This window comes from Hirundo rustica, chromosome 6 (genome assembly GCF_015227805.2).
Source record: "Hirundo rustica isolate bHirRus1 chromosome 6, bHirRus1.pri.v3, whole genome shotgun sequence".
In the NCBI taxonomy this organism is placed as follows: Eukaryota; Metazoa; Chordata; class Aves; order Passeriformes; family Hirundinidae; genus Hirundo; species Hirundo rustica.
In genome coordinates this window covers 14,966,799-14,985,449 of record NC_053455.1, presented here as the reverse complement: position 1 = coordinate 14,985,449, position 18,651 = coordinate 14,966,799, and the positions used below count along the sequence as shown (strand labels likewise).

The 18,651-nt window shown below is 41.8% G+C and overlaps 1 protein-coding gene across 1 annotated transcript; it reads right to left on the bottom strand.

The window, feature by feature from the left end:
* Positions 1-16,245: 16,245 nt before the first annotated feature.
* On the bottom strand, positions 16,246-18,085 carry GSC (goosecoid homeobox). Its single transcript, XM_040067989.2, has 3 exons — positions 17,428-18,085; positions 16,958-17,217; positions 16,246-16,569 (listed from the first exon to the last, which is right to left on the bottom strand). The coding sequence occupies exons 1-3, from the start codon at positions 17,756-17,758 to the stop codon at positions 16,417-16,419; spliced, it is 744 nt and encodes a 247-aa protein (XP_039923923.2). The 5' UTR covers positions 17,759-18,085; the 3' UTR covers positions 16,246-16,416.
* Between the last annotated feature and the right edge of the window lie 566 nt (positions 18,086-18,651).

Genomic DNA, 18,651 nt, shown 5'->3' with positions numbered 1-18,651 from the left:
CCTAATCATAGCAACCAAGACTAGTACTTTTAATTTATTTTGGAGCAAGTGCATATTCTGAAGCTACGGACCCTAACTTGGCCCTAAATTTCTGTGATGCAGTCTTGCAGTTTCTGCTGGAATTTCATAAATATGCCCTTTTTTATGGATCCTTATGATACTTATTTTTGTCTCTGCTTGACAGTGCACAGCACCTCTGCTGTTTATAACTTCCAGCCCTACTCTCTGTCCCAAGAGGCTGAAAGTGTCACCAGTCTAGTGCTGTGTCAGCTTACAGGACTTTTTTATTTCACACACACACAGAGCGGAAATATCAATAAGGAATACACACCCAAGGTAGAGTTGAAACCCACCATAAAACAGAGTTACACTACACATAAATTAGTGTCTATCGCTTTTATGTTTAGAGAGGATACTTCACTTTTATTTAAAATCTTGAAAGACATGTATCTGTATTGCAAGGGAAATCCTATAATCTACCCACTGGGCCAATCCTGTCTGAGTTTATTTTCAGCAAAGGCAGGAGGCAGAAATCCCTCATCTCACTTGATCGGCCGTGCTGAAATCAGTTAGGCAATCAGCAAGAGCTGGCCAGGGTTGGCCCCAGTGTGACTTGTCCAAGATGGTCAAACGTGTGGCATGCTAGCTTGCTCACTAATGTGTTTCAAGAGATAAAGATTATTAGAACTCACATCTGAGGTTTTTCAGTGTTCTTTGTGGGCTTCAATCCTTATTTACAACAGATTAACACCAGTTTATAAACATGAAAATATTTAACTCCTACATGTTCAAGAACTACAGTATGTTTAAAAAGGTCAAAGTGATAATCCTCTGTAGAAAAGAAGAATGCAAACAAATATCAACTAATCAAGGAACACATGCTGTTTTTCAGAATGCTAATATAAAGATTAATAGCTCTTCTTTGACATCCAAGTGCTTTTGGAAACTCTTCATGTTAAAACACTTTGTAAATCACTTTTAGAGAAAGAACATTCAGGGAGCTCCATTTAATCAAATTAACTACTAGGGAGCCTTGATAACATTCAATAAAACTGCATGTACTTAGAATTCTCATCTCTATTCCTAGGATATGTAGTTGTTTGTGTTGCTTTACACCATTCTGCATTGCTGTGGAGCCTTGAGAGGGAATTAGACATTTTTGAAAAGGATCTTCATTCCCCTTGTGTATGCTCATCTTGGACCTAATCCTGGTCACAGTGAAGTCAAAACTATTCCCAATGAATCCCTGGCAAAAATCCCAGAGACTGCACTAGGAGTAAGAACAGACATGTAAGGCCTGATCCAAACCCCCCTGAAGCTGATGTAAGACTTTAATTTCTTTCAAATAGGCTTTGGACCCCTCCACAAAACTTGTTTAGAACCAGTGTTTTAAACAAGGTGCAAGGAGGCTCATGACGGATATTGGCCCTTCCTGGCTCTGTCTCAGGCTGCCATGAATGATATTTGTGTCTAAGAGCAAACACAGACAGCAAACATAAGGCAACACATTATGGAAGTGAGCTAAGCCCAGAGGAGGCACAGGGTAAAATCCAGAGCCCACAAGCTCAGGGATGGTTTTTTTTTTTCATCTCCATTCTGCTGCTCTGGGCATGCTTCAGCTTCAGGAGCAATGCAAACAGACTTAGGAGCTTGTCCAAAATGTATTGTGGTCCCTAATCTCTCTACCATCATTTGCTGGAAGAGGCAACACCCTGAAGGTTTGTGCAAGAGCAGAGAAACCTCAGAAAAGGACCTGCTGGCTCACTGCAGTCCCTGCTGCTGGCATGTGGAATGTTCATCTCATATCCAACACAGTATCTCCCACCCCTTCCTCTACTGTATTTCTTGACACTTCAGGATTCATTCTATAAATGGCACCAAAATTTAAACTGACACCAGATTTGAGTTCATGCAAAAAGGTTGTAAATTGTTGAACCCAGTTGTTTTTAAAAATCATAGAGCTGTGGAGACCTGAGCTTCCATTAATTTTGCCACTGACTTGTTGTAAAGTGTGACTAGGCCTTTACCCTTTTCATGTCCCATTTTCCAACTGTAAAATAGACATGTTATTACTGAGAATAATGGGGAATTTTCAAGATGTCTTGCATGTTGTTTCAAGTATAAAAAGCTCTATTCACAAACCCTAGGTTTCATTCTTTTGACCTAATCTGGACTGGGATTCTGAAGTCCTGGGACATGTTTGTCTCTAGAGGTCTGGACCAAAGCTCCAGACACAGAATTGAAGTTCTGGGTTGTTGGCATCCTGCAAGGGTACACAGAAAAACACAAGCAGAAACTCAGAAGGGGGAAGGTGACAACAATATTTTACCCCATCTGCATTTCCCGCAACTGACATTAAAATATGCAGTGATGTATTCTTTATGAGTAGACACATAATCATTTTGGGGTCTGATGTTTCTCCCACTGAAATACAAGAGAGAAATTATATATCATACACAGTGAAGATTTTGACATTTGATTCCTCCCACATATTTGAACGAGAGGAAGGCATTAAATGCCAAAACCAAAAATGAGTATGCAAGACCTATCCTTCAAAACTGTAATTCATTCCAAGGCACAGCACTCACTTTACTTTTACACTGACCTGCATCCCACACAATACAAACCCAGTGGTTGTTTTTCAGCTAACAAGATAATTTTTGCTATTTCTAATGGAGCATAGAAGACTTGTGTTCTAGCATATCTTCTGCAAGTGTGATTTGGTTAAAAAAAGAAATACATTATTTCGATTTCCTTCAAACTGTAATAGTTTGTTGAACTTTTACTGTAAGTTGAATTTCTCTTTTCAGATTCCCCTCACAGACAAACTGAAATCATGTAGATGTACAGATTGAGATGTACATTACATTTGAGCAACTGTTAATGTGGGCCAGCGGCATATCTCCAAATACATGGACTCAAAATTGTGCATACGAGATATTGTATGTAATTTATGTCCTGTGTCTGTATTATGTAGGTAGAAAAGTGCTTTGCTTGCACTTTATAAATTCCCATCACCACCCTTTAAAACATGCACCCTTTCTTCATTGCAATACATTCTCAGGGAATTCACCCTGTCTACAGCATGCACAAAGTTTAGCATTAGACTATAAGAACATTATCTTTACCACCAAAGAGGCTGATTTATTTTGCTAATATCTCAATTTGAAACTGCACTGATCCTTTTTAAGATGCTATTTTTGCTTTTGAGGGGGAAAATAAAAAGCTCACAAAACATACCAGGAGGCTCCATGCCAAAATTTCATCTTCTCCTTCTTTCATTCTGTTGTTGCAGAAGCCCGACATTGTCTGCCGTGATCTGCAGCTCCTGAATGCTGCTGTGACATAAACAGAAAACAACCCCAGAGCCACGGATCAGGACCTAAGGTTTCTCAAAATCATTAGATCTTCCCATCTTAAGCTAAAAACTGCCATGGCCCTTTTGCCATTTACAAAAAAGTGAAAAGCGAAACAAAAATAAAGCACCCACAGTATGCTTCCATAATGAACTTCTGTGTTTGTTAAAACTGGCAAAAGCACTCTGGAGAGTAAAGACATGAACAAGAGCAAAGAATTTATGACTTTGTCAAGTTCAACTTCTTTGACTCCAGTGAGGTTTGAAATCATGTAGTGAATGCAGAAAAAAATGCATGCCAGATATCCTTCCATTTTGCTGTCATTTCATCAGCTCTCAAAAGCTACTCAAACCTGGAATGTCAGGATTTAATCAAGAGATCTCCAGGACCTGCAGGAAGTGACGATAACCATGTAGCAGAGGAGTCCTATTGAAAGAGCTGGGTCAGCCCTGAGCTGACACACGCGTTCATGTGTAACTGCTGTGATACTGCTAGAGTTTTAACACCATCTTGCCAAACAAACCTAACTCCATCTCAGCTCCTGAAAAACTCTCAAAACATACTGTTCTTGGAAACTTTGAGTTTACAAGCTGAGCATAGCTGAATGCATCTGTTCCAACAGTAGCACCTTTGCCATTGAAAGAATCTTTTGAAAGAGGCAGTTTTGGTGCACCGCTGACATCCACTGTCCTTGCTGAAATGTGAGCAGAATCTGACAGAAAAGCCCACTGACTGGCTCAGTTTAATGACCTGATTCAATTTAATATAGGGGAATGAAGGAGTTTTGAGTCCCACTGACCTACAGAGGAAATATTTAGTACTTCAAGAAACCACTTCAGACTGGCACTGTGACCTAATTATCAACTAAGATAATAAACCCAAGGTAACTGAATTTTAAAATATAGCTAAAACTTCTAAAATAGCCTATGGTAGCTCAACTGCAATATATATTCCTGCCCTGTAGATTTTTTATTGGGATGACATATTGCTGAATTGCCTGTCTCACCTAAAATGTTAGGTTAAGGCAAATAGTGTAGCTTCCCGAAAACTACAAAAAAATATTGTTGCTTGGAATGTTTGTCTTGCAAATTAGAGTTCTGTTAAAGATCCTTCCCCATGTTCTCCAAGGAGCTTTCAAAATCCAACAAGGTTCTCAAGTACAGACGTTTACAAAGGGATCACCGCACCAACATATGTATTTATACAAACACATTTTGGCATTTGGCTTTCTCTGCCTGTTCCACATCAGAAGTTGGTGAATTTCTCCACCACAGGGATAGAATATCTCTCATCAGTAAACTGAACCTCACTGAAGTGGTTTGGGACAGAAGAAATTAAATGAGCAAGCACTGTGCCAAACATGTTCTTTTAGGCCAGATCATACCCGTTTCTGGAGCTCCACTGAGAAGATAGAAATGTGGATTTGGACCATTGCAAAATTTGGAAGAATATCTCAGAACATGAGTTGAGTTCTGTAACCACAACCAACATCCTTTAAGCTTGTTTTTAGGAGCAACTACTGTTGATGTAACCAAAATGTCCCACTAAGAGAAATTGTGTTCTCGTCTGGAATCAGCCTGAGATTTCCAGCACATGCAACATGCATGTAAATGTAACAATAAAATGCAGCTACAGAAAGTCATGCCTATCAATTAGTGTAAGAGTAATCTGAATATGCTCATATACAGACCAGATCTCAGAGGAGGTGAAGTTTGTCATTATTAATTCTGTTCACTTCACTTTCAACACTCTGGATATAAGAAAAGTTCAAACAGTCGCTAATCTGACCAGAGGTATGCACAAATTACTTTTTAAATTTCAAGCTCTCCTCTTCTCTTGCCCGACTAACACACAGAACAAAACTTTATAATCTGATGTAGAGCAAACAAATATATCTTGGGAAACAAACAACAGGATTTTTTTTTTTTTTTTTTTTTTTTTAATTTTAAAGGACAGTAAAGCTCTACAGGCACCAAAATGTAAAGACATGCAGAAAATCCATTATATTGCTGGAAAATACACACAGGCTAAAGGGCTGAGCACCAGAAACAGACTGAAACATGACACAGTGCTCACTTCCAATTGCATTTGTATGGTGCTGGTAATGAAAGGACAAAGCACTCCAAGTATTCCCATTTTTCCTCTCTCTTGGTGAAAGCTGATACAGGCAGCCTGCCTTCCACCAGGAGATACTCGTCATGGAGACATGAAGACTTTTTTTTTTTTTTTCAAGAACACTCTTGATTTCCCCCCTTCCCCAATCACTTTCCCATATCTCAGGTAAATAACTGCTGCTAGCAGTGCTGGTAGCAGAAGTGAAACATTCAATACATAGACATGTTAAAATAAAATTATTCTAAGAACTGTGTTCTATAAATGCACAAGGTTGAAACGGTCCTTCTGGTCACCAGAAGAAACACAAATGCAAAGAACTGATTAAGATTTCTACTGATATGAATCATATACACAAGACATTCTGAGAGATGTGCTAGAGATGCCGCAAGCCCACACTTGAGACACCTCAGACACCTTGTGAGGGGAACACATGCGGTTCAGTCACACATTGAGTTCCTAATGAGCAGCAGCATTTCAAGAACAAATTCCTTTATTGTGTTTGCTCTGTAAGATATTTAGGTCACTCCATAAAGTTAAATAGCAATAATGAGTACTGATTATTTTTACCACCTGACCTAATCAAGGCATGTATTTATGTTTTGCTGCATAAATAACTTGTGTTTACAAATCTCATCTATAATGTTTACAATGTTTATAACAACTCAAGATGTAGGAATAAAATGCTAACCACGTAAATCTCCTTACTGTTAGGAAAAAATCAGCAGTATTCCACCTAGTTTTTAATCATGAGTTACAAAGCTAGATCACAGGCTAAAATACAAGTTACTGTGAAGCTTGTTGTAGTTTAATTGCTTCCTCAGGGATTTCTCTGGCATGAGGAAGTCCCCAAATGCAACGGGGCTGCTCTCCTGCTATTACTGCAAAAGACACAATAATGGCATGAGCAGGGTCAGCAAACTGCAACATTTGGCCAAATCCCAGCTGCTGTGTCTCCTGCCCTGGATCAAGAACCTGGCTGTTCCAGAGCATGGGAGACTGGCAAGTCACTTACAGCCAGCCTTGTGAGATCCCACCCATTTCAAGAGTTGCCCTGTAGTCAGTCCAAAGACCTTATTCCCTTTATAACCCTTTTGCTCTTAGCCATTGTCCTTTCTGGGAGGAGAGAGGGGATGGGGGGAAACATTGGTCAACCATTCCTGCAGTAAAGGTCATCTTAGATAAAACACTGTTGATTCTGGTGCAAAACCTCCACACTGTTACAAGCACTAATAGATTAAACCCCATCACTCCAAACAGTTGCTTTGAGGTTGCCATAATTTTCAGCTCAGCTCAACACCTGCCACAAAGTGGTTATCCACTTACCACAGTGGAGCATTACAGCCTTGTAATTTATTTTGATAGGGAGCAAGTGGCAAGGCATAACAGATTTTATCAAATTAATGATATTACAATATGTAATAACAGCATTTTCCTTGGTGTTAGTGATTACAAGCACATTTAGTAACTATGCACTAGAAGACCTCTCAGTGGCATGCTGACAACCCTGAAAGAAAAACTATTGTCCTTCTAAATGCAAATATAGGCATACACAGTAAAGAACCAGTAAAAATGTCACACCCAGATACAGATCATGAAGTTGTCAAACTCATAGTTTTCTGCCAGGCTAGGGCAGTGATAAATCCTTCAGATCCATCCCTCTCTTAAAATACTCAGTGGAAACAGTTCAGAAAAGAAACAGCTGCAAGCTCTCACTTTGAAAAAACCCATGGATTTGTACGCTTCTATTCCCCCTTTACTCTTCCAGTGTCTTCTACAGTCTGTACACTGTCCCTCCCCTAGAAGTGGAAAATAAATGACAGAGGGACAACCTATTTTTATCTTGGCCTCTCACCCTTGATCAGATGCCTTCTTGATAAGATCTAAATTGTTTTATCCTTTCTTCAGAATGGATTTTAAATAATATGTCAGAGGGGAAAGTGACCTCTAATTTACAAATGTATCAGCCTACTGCTAGTGAGGCAACAGAGGTTAAATCAGGTTGTGTAGCATTTCATTCTCAAAAATCTCTTTGGTCTGGTATTACAAATCCTTCTCAATATTTTTATTTTCCAACCTAAAACATGCCTCTATCTGGAGTAAATAGAGGAAAACACTTGCTGAGAAGACACTGTGATGGAGAAACAGTACATATCACTTGGTATCTATGGATATCATATTTAATGGTTTCCACTTTACAGATGGAAATATATCTGGCCCAGCTGAGACCGTAGGCATTCAGAGTTTCTAACAGCAGAACTACGGATAAATTCTCTTACTCCCATACTAGTTTCCTATCCACTAAACTGTACTACTCATTCTCAGTTTGTGCTGAAAATACTACCAATATTTTTCATTTCAGTCTCTAGCTGACCCATCTCAGTGAGGCTTCAGCCTGAAACACTATCCTCTGGGCCTCACAAGTGTTTTAAACACTACACTGTTGTTAATGGATTCCACTTGGTATCTGCCAGGTAGGGTCCAAATCTGCTGAAACAGGTTTAGAAGGAGCTCAGTCCTTTCAAATACAATCTGTAAGTCGTGCATCATCAGTCATAGTGCAACCTTCCACAGAGTTTTTTCTGCGCAAAAGATACGTCCATACCAAAGATGATTCATTTTTAGGGAACTCCCCTTTTTGATTGTCTCACATGCACAACCATGAGCCATAAGGAAGAACCAGGGTTTCTAAAATGGGTCAGAAGGCTTTTGTTTAAATTCTTGTCTTCACAATTTATGCTGCAACAAGAATGGAAGGATTGCCGGTAAGAGTTTGTAACAATAAATAAACCCAAACCAAGACATGATGATCTACGAACAACAACGATTTTCAAGTTTTTTGTTCCAAAGATAAACATGAAGTGTATCTCATATTCTTTTTGTAATAAATATTAAAATTTCAGTTGCACAAACATAATTTTAATCAAACCTTAAATGGTTTCAATCCTCAACTAGAACCCTCAAAAGCTGTTATTGGCTATATTTTTGGGCCAGTTCCTCTCAGCAAGTCACGGCATCTGATAGATGTACTGAGTTTGCATCTAGTTGACTTGGAAAAGTAGGGAAATGTGGCTCTTGCCTGCTTTTCTCTCTGTTTCCAGGTCACGTGATCTACTTGCACAGGTGAAGATTAGACTATACTCCCTAGACTTGCTTTCTCCAAAAATGTACTCAGATATTTTTCTGTGATGGCTGTGTTTCTACTTTGTGTTGATCCAAAAACTATTTTAAAAAAGCAAATCAATTTATTGGTATCAATAGACTGGCTCCAAAGTAGTATCCAAACATAATTAAAATGTGCAGTGGTTTTTAAGATGACCTAGACCGGAAACTGAGAGGAGACCAGCAAAAATGTACAGAAATGCAAAAGACACAAATTAACACATAATTAACTAATTTTAACATCAAATTTATTATATTTTCATTTTTTCTTTTACTTTTGTAGCCATCTGAGATCCATATAGCCAATAGCAAAATTTTCAGCATGCAACCAAAAAGACTGTGAAGCTGAAATGGAAACTTCTGTTCCTAAGACAGCTACTTCAAAGAGACTGATATTAGAAAGAATGGCTCTAGAACACCTAATGTCCTAGCTCTTAGTGCTCAACGTGAATTCTGCTAACCTCTTAACTGCAACGTGCCTGGTGACTGAGCAGTTTTCCCCGTGATCAGTCAGCCAAAGCATTAAACCGTCATAAGCAATATGGCCATAATCAGTCCCTGTTTCAGTGTTTTTTCCTGATGTCAGAATAATTTAGATGCCCGGATATCTGAAGCAGCTGTGCCAATGGATATGTGAGCGGAGCAGAACACAGCTGCTTTCCAATTCAGGAACACTGTTCATTTCTTAAACATCTGGTAAATCAGATGTTCCTTTAAGACCAAGAGTGATAGGTATCAATAAACTTTTATCTTGCCTTTATGCTGGGGGAGATAAGCTTCACGCAGTTTCTGAGAGCCTAATGTTGTCCCTAGTCAACATTCCATTCAACATTTCCATTCCATGGAAAGCACCTACTTCTATGTCAAGGAAACAATATTACTGCCCATTTAAAGACTGTGCTGTATTTGTGTAATTATTCAGTGTAGATGGTTTCACCTTGAAAAGTATCTCACTAAAACTTTTAACATGAATCCAGGTACACGGATTAAGCTTATTTCATCAACAGTACTAACTGCAGTGACTTTAGTGACAGAAATTATTTCTACCATTAAAACTGCACCCGTACGAAGGTGGGAAGGACCACTTTAGCTGAACAAATTGAAGCAGGACAGTAGACAATTTTAAGGAGGGAAAGCTCCACTGGGATTTCTAATGATCCTTTCCTGCGAGGTTCTGTCCCTTTTGACCAGGCATTAATGCCCTCTCTTCTCTGATCACCTTGCAAAGTAACTGCATCCATTGATGTCAGTGGGAAATATTAACAGCTCTAGAAAAAAGTTTCTCATTAATTCACAAAGGTTTTCGGTCAGACCACCACATCATCCTTTCAAGCAGGTTAAAGGAGTCTCAGGTGAGTAAGTTTCACTGTGAAGAGCTGTCTCTATACCATTAAGGCCAACTGAAAGAAAAACACAGTATGTTCTAAAAATGTGCATGATAAACACAGTATAAAACTGATGAAAAAAAGTAATATTAAACAAATAAGACCTAATAACTGATGTAAATTAAGTCTGAGACTTTCTATATAATGACAGGAAGCTCCAAACAGAGGGTGTTGGGTTCATGCCCTTCTAAATCATTAGCTTCCACAGAAAATACCAGCCTCCTTGAGGTTCTTAGGTTAGGGAGATTTATAGTGATAACAATAGCAGTAGTTTATTTGAGACAGTTAATCAAAATTCTAGCACTTATAAGCCCTCTGTGAACACTACAGATTTGAGAAGTTGAACACTAAATATTCAAAAGTAAGCTTGCAATCTACACAAGTACAGTAAATTTCAGTTATGTGTTTCATTATACTGGTGCCTTATTGCTTTTAAGGGGTTTACAACTTGGCTGTAATTATCCACTGTGGGGTAAAATTTGGCATAAAAAGAACTCTTTTCCATTTCTATTTCCCAAGAAAGTTACTTGCTCTCTGCTGGCACTGCATTCCTTGCACATGCAGCACTCGGCAAGAGCTTTTGGGTGTGCAAACAAAGTAGGTTAGGTCTCTGATTTTGTGGCTTTTAAAAATATGCCTTTCGTGCATCCAAACCATATTGTCCCTTTATTCACTCATCTTCCATTAATTTAGCCTTCGATTTGGGTTCATGAACATGGCAAAAATGCGTGTAATTTGTTTATGAACCAAGTGAAATTATATGTATATAATTACATCAACCATGAAGGCCTTATTTTCACCGGAAAAGTCAAATTTCCAGCTGGAAAACAGGAAAACATGGTGATGGCATTAAAGTCCACCAGTGAAAAAATGTTACCACTTCTGCCTCCACACACTCTGCCAAAGACTTCTTGTGTGTCCCCCCGAGAAAGAGGTACCTCAGCACTTCCAACAGCAAAATGGGGCAACAGTAGTTTCCCACCTTGAGATCACTCTGAAAATTCACTGCTAAGCTCTTTGGCAGTTTGCCAGAATCCCCAGATAAGGAAATAAATACAGTTGTGCTCAGGTTCTACACTTGTAACACCTTTGGGTCAAGAGGGATGCCAGTTTCAGATATTCTCATCCTTGTGCTCAGCAGCTCATTCCAGCACTGCAGTTTGCTGCTCAGTCAGTGATGCTTCCCTACAAACCAAATCACTGAACTGACACCATCAGAATCTCGCTCTCCATTCCTTGGCCTATTTTTTTCCAGGAAAAGTACATCCTATATCTGCCATGGCCACAGGTGCACCCACCCTGGACAGCAAGGGGAGAAGCAGCTCTGCAGGCAGCCTGCTGAAGGAGGTGATTGAATCCTGAGCAAGGGGGCTACAGCTCACCAAAACTGTCCCTTTGGCTTCATGGTATAATGAAGGTGAAAAACTCAACACTTGCTGTTAAGAAAGGACTCTGCAGTCACTGCACAGCAAGCATTGAATAAATTCCCTCAGAAAGGTAATAATAATAATAATTATAGTGATGATGATGTTGTACTTATATACACAAAGGCAAACTCTGGTGGGATTTCAATGCTTGGAGTTTTGAGGGAAGACTTTTCCTGGATATAATGCAAAGGAATGATTATAACGTCTATGCTTGCCCACGTGTTTGATGTGTTTGTAGGTATAAACTCCAAATCTCCAAGATAAGCCTGCAAGGAGTAGAAAAGAAATGCAAACACCAGTATTCAGATGTCATTTAGAAGAAAAAGGAGAAGTAACTTTCAACATTCAACTGTAGGTAATTCTATGCTTTAACAAGCTTCCTGGCCTTTCTCTTGCTCTATTATTGTTTTATTCAGTTGTGCCTTAAGTCTTGCCTTATGTCTCTAGGGATATAGTCTCTGTCTGTAGACATCTACTCTATCTTGAATACAAAAGTGTAAGAAGTCTGATTCCTTTTTTTAATTTTAATTTGATTTCTCTAGATTTGGCTTTCTGTACCTGAATTCTCCAGATACAGGTTTCTGTATTTAAAGTTGTCATATACTTTACAGAGATATGCCACCATAAAGTTGCATTAATTTCTTACAATACAACACCTTGCAGCTATGTTACCTTTGTGTAACAGACTCCAGTCAAATCAGGGTAAGTGGTAGTTCCAGAAAAACAGGGTAATTGGACTAAATTTCTCTGTCTAGGCTGAGTCCAGGCTCACCAGGTCTCTCAAGTAGGAAAGAATAAAGTATAACTGGAATAAAACCCTAGGGGGGTAAAAATGAAACAAAAACACTTTAAGTTTTTGTTCCTTTATGCTCCATGGTGTTTAATCCCAGAGAACTAATAAATGTAGATGGAGCACAAAAAATATGAACTCACCTTAATGTTGCATTTTTTTATAACTTCTACTAATCCAAATGTTTGCTTCACAAATCACGTGTAAGAAAGAGTTTGCATGGTTTATATTCCCAGGATCCCACTATAGTAAAGCTCAAAACCAGTTCATTCGAGTATTAGTAAAACTGAAATGTAAAAAAAGTCCAGTTTCTCAGCTGATAATAAATCACTTCATGTCAAGCAAAAGAAAAATCTGACCTCTGCTTTCCAACATTACTCATTAAAACAAGAACTACAAAAATAAATATGGTAAGTAGAGTATTAACAGAAATATGAATTTCTGCAACCTAAATGGAGATGTCACAATGAAGATAGCACATCATATTACTAAGTCTGTCTCTATACAGGAGAAAACTTCTGCATTAGACCCTTACTACACATTGCTCTCCCCACCTTTCCCTTGCAATAGCATTTTGTAACCTAAGCCAGCTTGGTGTCAGGGAGATTTATTTGGTGTACGCTCCTTTTGTGTAATTATTTAGTTATTACGCCTATAATGCACAGCATTATCTGGAATAAGTCTGCACCAGAGCAGTGAACCTCCAAAGTAGCTTACGTTTCTTCTTATAATCCCCCACTCAACCTAACTCCCCTGTGAGATCTGACAGGAATATTATTCATTCTACAGACAGAAATTTAGAAAGAAAGAAGTCCAATGTTTCATAGAGAATCGGTAAGACAGCAAGAAGCTGAATTCAAGTTGTAAAACCCAGACAACACCTCAGTGCCATGAACAATACAACAAATTTCAGTCCCGTCCTATCTTGGGTGTTTGCCCAACACACAAGGTTGTAAGTTGTAGTGGAGGCGATACAGACAAAACCAGCCAAATATATTTTTTTTTAAAAAAAATCTCTTTTTAGACAAGTGGAAACAAACAGAACCACAAAAAGTTTAGAAAAAAACCCAATTTTTCAGAACTGAGCCTGTTGGAACATAGCACGTGTTCAGGTCCCTTGCTTCAACTTGTTCCTCCTGCATGAACAGAGAGAGAAAATACTGAAAGCTGCTACGTGGTATTTGCATTTTGGCATGTAGGAATTCTCCTAAAATAAAATTCCAGACAGACATCTAGAGATGGAATATGCCAACAAAACAGCACAAGTGAATGAGTGAATGTATCTTATTAATTCAATGCCTCTCATGTTTTCAGTAATTTAGTTTTCAACTTTCTTGAACCTTTTCATGCAATCCTTTCACTACTTTCTCACTATCAGACTTCCACACTGCGCAACAACTCATTTTGTAGGCTGAACAGATAGAATGGAACCTTTAGGTTTTCAACAAACACCAGTGAGAAAAAGAATGAGACAGCTACCCCTATTAATGGCACAGACACCATTTTTAGTAAGTGAGGTTAAGCTTTTACATCAAGATTAGAATAGCTTTTCTATTAGATTTTAAAGCTGTATTATTAACTTCAGTTGATCTACACCTACATATAGTAATAACAATAGATACCTGTGACTGCAACATCAAGTTTATGGTAATAAAGAGTTTATACAAAACTCTAAAATTAACACAGACAAAGGTACAATGTGATTTTAAAGGAATCAGAGGTGATTTCATCACAATTCTATGGATAGAAACTGTGGTTTAGAGTACAAAGGTTTGATTCTCACATCACATCCCATGCTTCCACAGAAAAAAAAACTGTTCTCAATAAATCAAGAAACTGTCAAGTTTGGTGACCTGGAGCTTCCATGTTTCTCCATTGGAACTATTGCTCCCATTGGAAAAGTTTAAGTATCTTTAAAGATATGTACTGCAACTTTAAGTTACTCCTATTGATAATAATTTTTTTTTTTAAATCTCATTTCTTAAAAAACCCAGATCCAGTTAAACTCCCACATTTAACTATACAAGCTAAGATTTTTAATAGTGACTTCCAAAGTCATCACCCCCCCCAACACACACACACACCAAAAAAACAAAAACAAAAACAAAAACAGAACAAAATTTTACCAAGCTCCTATTGTGGCAGTAGAGATATTTACACATGGAAGTAACACAAATATATAAGCATTTGTAAAGGCTTGGGCAATATTATCCTTAGACCTGGTTTTTATTTAAAAATTAAGTATGCCCTTTAAAACCCAACAATGGTTAAATACAGAGGTGATGACAAAAAATCCACTCAGTGAGACTTCCTGCATATAACACAAGAAAACACTTTTTTTCAAATCTAATTTTCAGTAAGTTGAAAACTAATTTTTAGTGCTTATTGTGTTGCAACTCAGTATAGTTTACAGAGGTCAAATATGCGTCCATAGCTATGGGGTAGAATCTCCAAAATACAATATCTCCATAAAACCAAACCATTATATGTATCCAAGAAGAAGGAGAATCCATTTGCTTTTACCTTTCCTCCTCTGCTGTACTAAGGAACAAGAGGCTAAATTTTGTCTCTTTGAGAGAGCAGTAGCTGTGAAACTCTTAGCCCCCTAAGGGACTGGCGGACACAAAACCACACTGAATTGCTTCCACGGCAGCTTGATATGGTGAGACATTGCTCAGAAAGAGATACTGCACCTATGTGGAAACACTAACATTAAAAAGTTGTCTGAGCAGACAGGTACTAGGACTGGCTCTATCACACTAACACCTGCAGTATGCACCATGTTACAACACCCATAAAAAAGCTGGATATATCACGAAAAACAGGAAAAAGCACAAGGGCAAGCAACACAGCAGCTGACCTTCTCTAGTGTCACTGGAAGTAGTGGTGAGGCCCATCTGAAAAACCAATTTGTCTAAACTAGGAAAAGATTAATAGATAGAGGTGATACTGGCCATAGTATAAGACCATAAGAAAAAAAGAGCTCCCTACCACTTAACTTTGAGTGAAAGGCACAGCATGAAGTTTTTGGGCCAGAGATCATCTGAATTGGCTTTACACCTCCAGGTTATTTGTTCTAACTTTATGAGCAGTCTTTTAGGCAAGGAGACAGAAGGGTCTTCCTAAGCACGACACCGTGGGGAAACAGCCGTGGTTCCTCTCTGAAATGATGAGCTCTGAGCTGGAGAGCAGTGAGCAGGGAAAAAAGCAAAAGGAAAACGGACATGTATTTTAAAGGGGGAATTGACGTCTCTACTACGAGGCCCTCGTAGAGGGAAGAGTAAAACGAGACCAGTCTGTCTCTGCTTTCGTAATTGCAAAGGCGCTGCCTCAAAGGGGAGAAAACTTCCATTAGCAACTTCCTCTGAAACACCAGAAAAAAAAGCAGCACACAAGGGCTCGTACTCCCCTTACGTGTAATTCATCTGATTATGTCTAAAATTTATTAACAACAACTTTAAACACCGCTGAAGAGAGATGGCTTTTCTGAACGACGGTCGAAAACAAACGCTTTGGAAATTCAACAAGGCACAGCCGCAGGGAGATGGGGGAAGGCGCAGGGAGACAGGACAGAGTAGCAAGTGCGGGCCCGGGTTTGCTTGGCCCGCGGGTGTTTCCCAAGGGCAGGGCGGCGGGGGGAGCCGCAGCGCTCCCGGACGGGACGAGCGCTCGGGCCGCGGCCGGGAGAGCGGGGCCGGACCCGCGGGAGCCCCGGCAGGAGCAGTGGGGTCCGCTCCCGGCCGCCTGGGGCCCGGACTGGGCTGACCCCGCCGGGATCGGCCCTGCCGGGCCCCAGCCGCTTCCCTCCGGGTGCGAGATGCACCGCAGCTCCCCGGCCTGCCGGCGCTGCCCTCCGCCGGCTTTCGGCCGTGATACCGCAGCGCAGAGCACGGAACTGCGCCGGCAAGGCCGGCCCTGCTCCCCGCGGAGACGGGCACCATCGCTCCCTGCTCCCTCTTCCCTCTCCTCTCCCCCTCCCCGCGGCGCAGAGTGAACGAACGCTCCGCCGTCTACCTGTGCAACACCTCCGCAACACATTTTATTTACACGGAATTAGCTCGGGGCTTTGTACATTATATACAGATAGTTTCCCCTTCCAACAAGGCAGATCTTGTGCAAGATTAGTAGCATCCTCTGGAGCGTATCCGACAGTCCACGGGAAATGTCCCCCCCACTTAGAAGTATCAGCTGTCAGAGTCCAAGTCGCTTTTCCCGTCCTCTTGTCTCTTCTCCGGTGAGGTTTTAGACGCTTTATTCCACTTTTGTGCGTTTTCTGATTCCTCCGAAGACGACCGCTTTTGCCTCCTCCACTTCGCCCGGCGGTTTTTGAACCAAACCTGTCGCGTTAAGAAATTATATAATTAGAGGGGGGGAAAAAGTAAAAATAAAACCATGCAAACTCGCAGTTGGCCTAAGCCGACGGACGGACGGACGGACGGAGGAAGGGAGGGAAGGAAGGAGGCGGGGGAAGCCGCCGCTCGGGTGGGACCGGCCGGGCGCCTTCAGCAGGCACAGCCGCCTGCCGACAATCGCTCACAGCCCTGTGACAGGCTCGGCCGGCCGCCCCAGGGAAGGGCACTTGGAAATAATAAAAAACTTTCCCTCTGCCCGCTCAAAGCGGTCGCTCTCCCTCCGCTGACTGGAGCCGCCCCGCGATACAGCCGGTTCGAGCGCGTTTGAGCGCGAATGGGAGAGGGTTGAAAAAGTAAAAAGAAAGCAAAGTACCTCCACTTTTTCCTCTCTTAAGTGCACCCTTCTGGCCAGCTGTTCCCTGGTGCCCACGTCTGGGTATTTCGTTTCCTGGAAGAGGTTTTCCAGCGCTTCCAGCTGCTCGTCAGTGAAAATAGTCCGGTGCCGTCTTTTTCGCCTGCAGTGCAGCTGGTTCAATAACTGCAGCTCCGTCCGGGACAAAGTGCCCACGTTCATGTAGGGCAACATCTGATGGGGAACAGGGGACATCAGGACTGACCCAGTGCCCTCGTAACCTACGGACAGACAGACGAGTCGACGATAGGCTTTGCATGAGATCGCCGCTTCCCTCCACCCCAGCCCCGTCCCGTCCCGTCCCGAAGAAGCCCTCTCCCGTCGCGCACCCGTTCTCCCGCGGGTCTCCAGCTCCCCGCCAGCCGCTCCGGGCCCGCGGCTCCGGGAACAAAGGGGGCCCGTCCGCCCCGTCCCACGCGGGGCCGCCTTACCTGCCGGGGGGACGCAGGAGCACTGCTGGGCGCCCAGCGGCGGCACGGCCCCGCAGCACGAAGGGCCCACGGGGGACGCCGGCACATGCAGCTGCCCGTAGTAGTAGTTGTTGTAGCCGAGCCGAGATCCAGTGACGGCCGGCGGCAGCGCCGAGGCGGGAGCCACCGCCCGGGAGTAAAATCCGCCGTAGTCGGAGGCGCTGCCGTAGAGCGAGTCCCCGTGAAGGCTGGGGAAGACGACGGGCGCGGCGCTCGGGGGCAGCAGCACCGAGTCCTTGCAGCGAGGTCTGGCCGCCAGGATATTGTCGATGCTGAACATGCTCACAGGCATGCCCCAAACCGTGCGGGGCAGGGCGGCGGGGACCGGCCGGGGGAGGGAGGGAGGAGGGCGGGAGGGAGGGTAGGTGGTGGCTGGGGAGGGGTGGGGGGGGAGAGGCTGGAAGGACACGAAATCGAAACTTTTCGGTTAAATTTTAAAAAGGGATCGGAGCGAAAAGAACAGAGCGTTTTCCGAGGGCAGCTTGCGGGCAGAGTGTGCGTGTGTGTCTGTGCGCGCGTGTGCGGTGTGTGTGCGTGTGCGCAGGATCCACCCCTGGAACTTTCCCCCCTCAACTCTCGCCTGTTTACTGATCTCAACCCAGAGGGCTGCTCGGAGTATAATCCATCTGAACCTCTTCCCTTTTTTATACCCAGGCGACGTCATCCTGGATTTAGTTCCTGGTAATATGCAGATGACAAACAAAACCAGATTTGATTTTTTTTTTTCTCCCCTTTTTTGGTGGGGAAGAGGTGGGGGTTACACAAAGGAGTGAAAGCAGCCCGAGTATGTGTATTGAGAATTAATGAAATTAACTTAATCCTTTCCATTAGTGGGCTTTTTAGAAAGGCCCCAGATTTAGGCTTGATCTCTGCTGCACCGGCTAATTGCCCAGGTTAATCTTATTAATGCCATTGTGTAGAAGTGGTTAGCAGCTCCTAGTCTTGTCTATTATGCGCCTACTTTGGTCCTGTTAGTTCACATTAGTGGGTGCGATTTCCTCTGTCTAAAGCTCAGATTCATTATTTATGCTTCGAACTGGTTAAGAAGCACTTAAAAAAAAAAAAAAAAATAAACTGCCACATAACCATGCAACGCCCCCCCACTCCAAGTGTTTCTGTAGCAGGATTTGAATCTTGCGTCCTCGGCCCGGAGGACTAAAAGGGCATTGAGGAGTATGTGTTTCT